At 67.4% G+C, this 1186-nt stretch overlaps 1 protein-coding gene across 1 annotated transcript in view; it reads right to left on the bottom strand.

Annotated features, from left to right (window-relative positions):
• The window catches only part of PPFIA1 (protein tyrosine phosphatase, receptor type, f polypeptide (PTPRF), interacting protein (liprin), alpha 1), a 42505-nt gene that overhangs the window by 9307 nt on the left and 32012 nt on the right, over window positions 1-1186 (bottom strand). Inside the window, 2 exon segments of the mRNA XM_012734322.1 lie at window positions 482-508; window positions 920-982. Coding sequence (XP_012589776.1) covers window positions 482-508; window positions 920-982 — 90 coding nt within the window.

Here is a 1186-nt window from a genome sequence, read left to right as displayed (position 1 = left end):
CGCGCCAGCCTCAGGGCAAGGCGCACTCGCACGCTGTGCGCGGGTGGGGCTGTGAACCACAGGTGCCCGAGCACCGGCCGGGCAGCAGCGTGGCATCTAGAATCCACCAGAAAGAAGGCCGCGGAGCGCCAGGGTTAGGGAGCCCTCGGTCAGCGAGCTGCCCGGACCGGTGAAGGCCCCTCCAGCACCTGGCTGCAACCCCGCCCGGGGCTCACGTACATCACCTCAGGGCCCCCAGCGCCTTGGGCCACAGGTAAGATGACGTGCGTGTGGCAGCCGGCTGCCGTGGCCTGGGGACGGTTCAAGATTGTCCATGAGACGTGCTCTGTAATCCTACGCTGTGCCTAGATCAGTGCTTTGAACTCAGTGGCAGGATTCTGACTAAATTACACTGTGAACAGTCAAGAAAAGGCAACTAAGTTCTCACGCCCCCACTGCTGCTGGCTGTACACACAGTGAGGACACACAGAGGGTCTCCGACCTGGGCCCAGCTGCCCGCCTCCTCCTCCTGGGTGCCGTGGGCAGGATGCAAGAGAACACAGCCGTTAGTCCCGGGAGCTCCGCTGGCAGGTGGGGCGGGCGTGTGCAGCGAGCGGGGCACGACCCACAGCGGACACCATGCGACACTCATGCAAAGCTCGGCGGGGCCTCATGCTCGGCCAGCGCCGCCCTGGGAGCCGCGGGGCAGCCGCCAGGGCGTGGCCACGTGCACGCAAGTGCAGCAAGCCCCGACTCGGAGCCCGCGGGAGCCCTAACGCAGCGCGGGCGCTCTCCGGCAGACTCCGGCCAGCCACACCCAAAGGAGGCGCTTGTCCGGGGCGGCCGAACGGAAAGGGGCGTATGTTTCCACAAAAGGCCAAGAACCGGTGGCTCTGAGCGGGAGTGGGCGGAGGGAGGCGAGCTCGGGGCCCTGACTGACCGTCTGTGGCGTGGCTGCCAGCGTTTCCATCTCTTCGTGTGTTAACCAGACATTTCCTGTGGTCTGGGCACCCAGTGAGCAAGCACATCCCAGGCCGGGGCAGCAGGGACAGGAGGGAAGGCGGCAGACGTGAGCCGCGGGCTCACGAGAGGGCAGGTGGCGCCGCAGCGCTGCCCTCGTGCCCGAGGGAGCGGCCCGAGGTGACGCCGCGCCAAGCGCACAGGCAGGTGTTGGCGAGAGGCGGTGAGAGGCAGCGGGAAGAGGCCG

The sequence above is a fragment of the Condylura cristata genome, unplaced genomic scaffold, assembly GCF_000260355.1.
Source record: "Condylura cristata isolate star-nosed mole 26May11 unplaced genomic scaffold, ConCri1.0 scaffold00054, whole genome shotgun sequence".
NCBI classification, from domain to species: Eukaryota; Metazoa; Chordata; class Mammalia; order Eulipotyphla; family Talpidae; genus Condylura; species Condylura cristata.
Note: the sequence above shows the minus strand (reverse complement) of the source record. Positions and strands in the feature narration are given on the sequence as shown.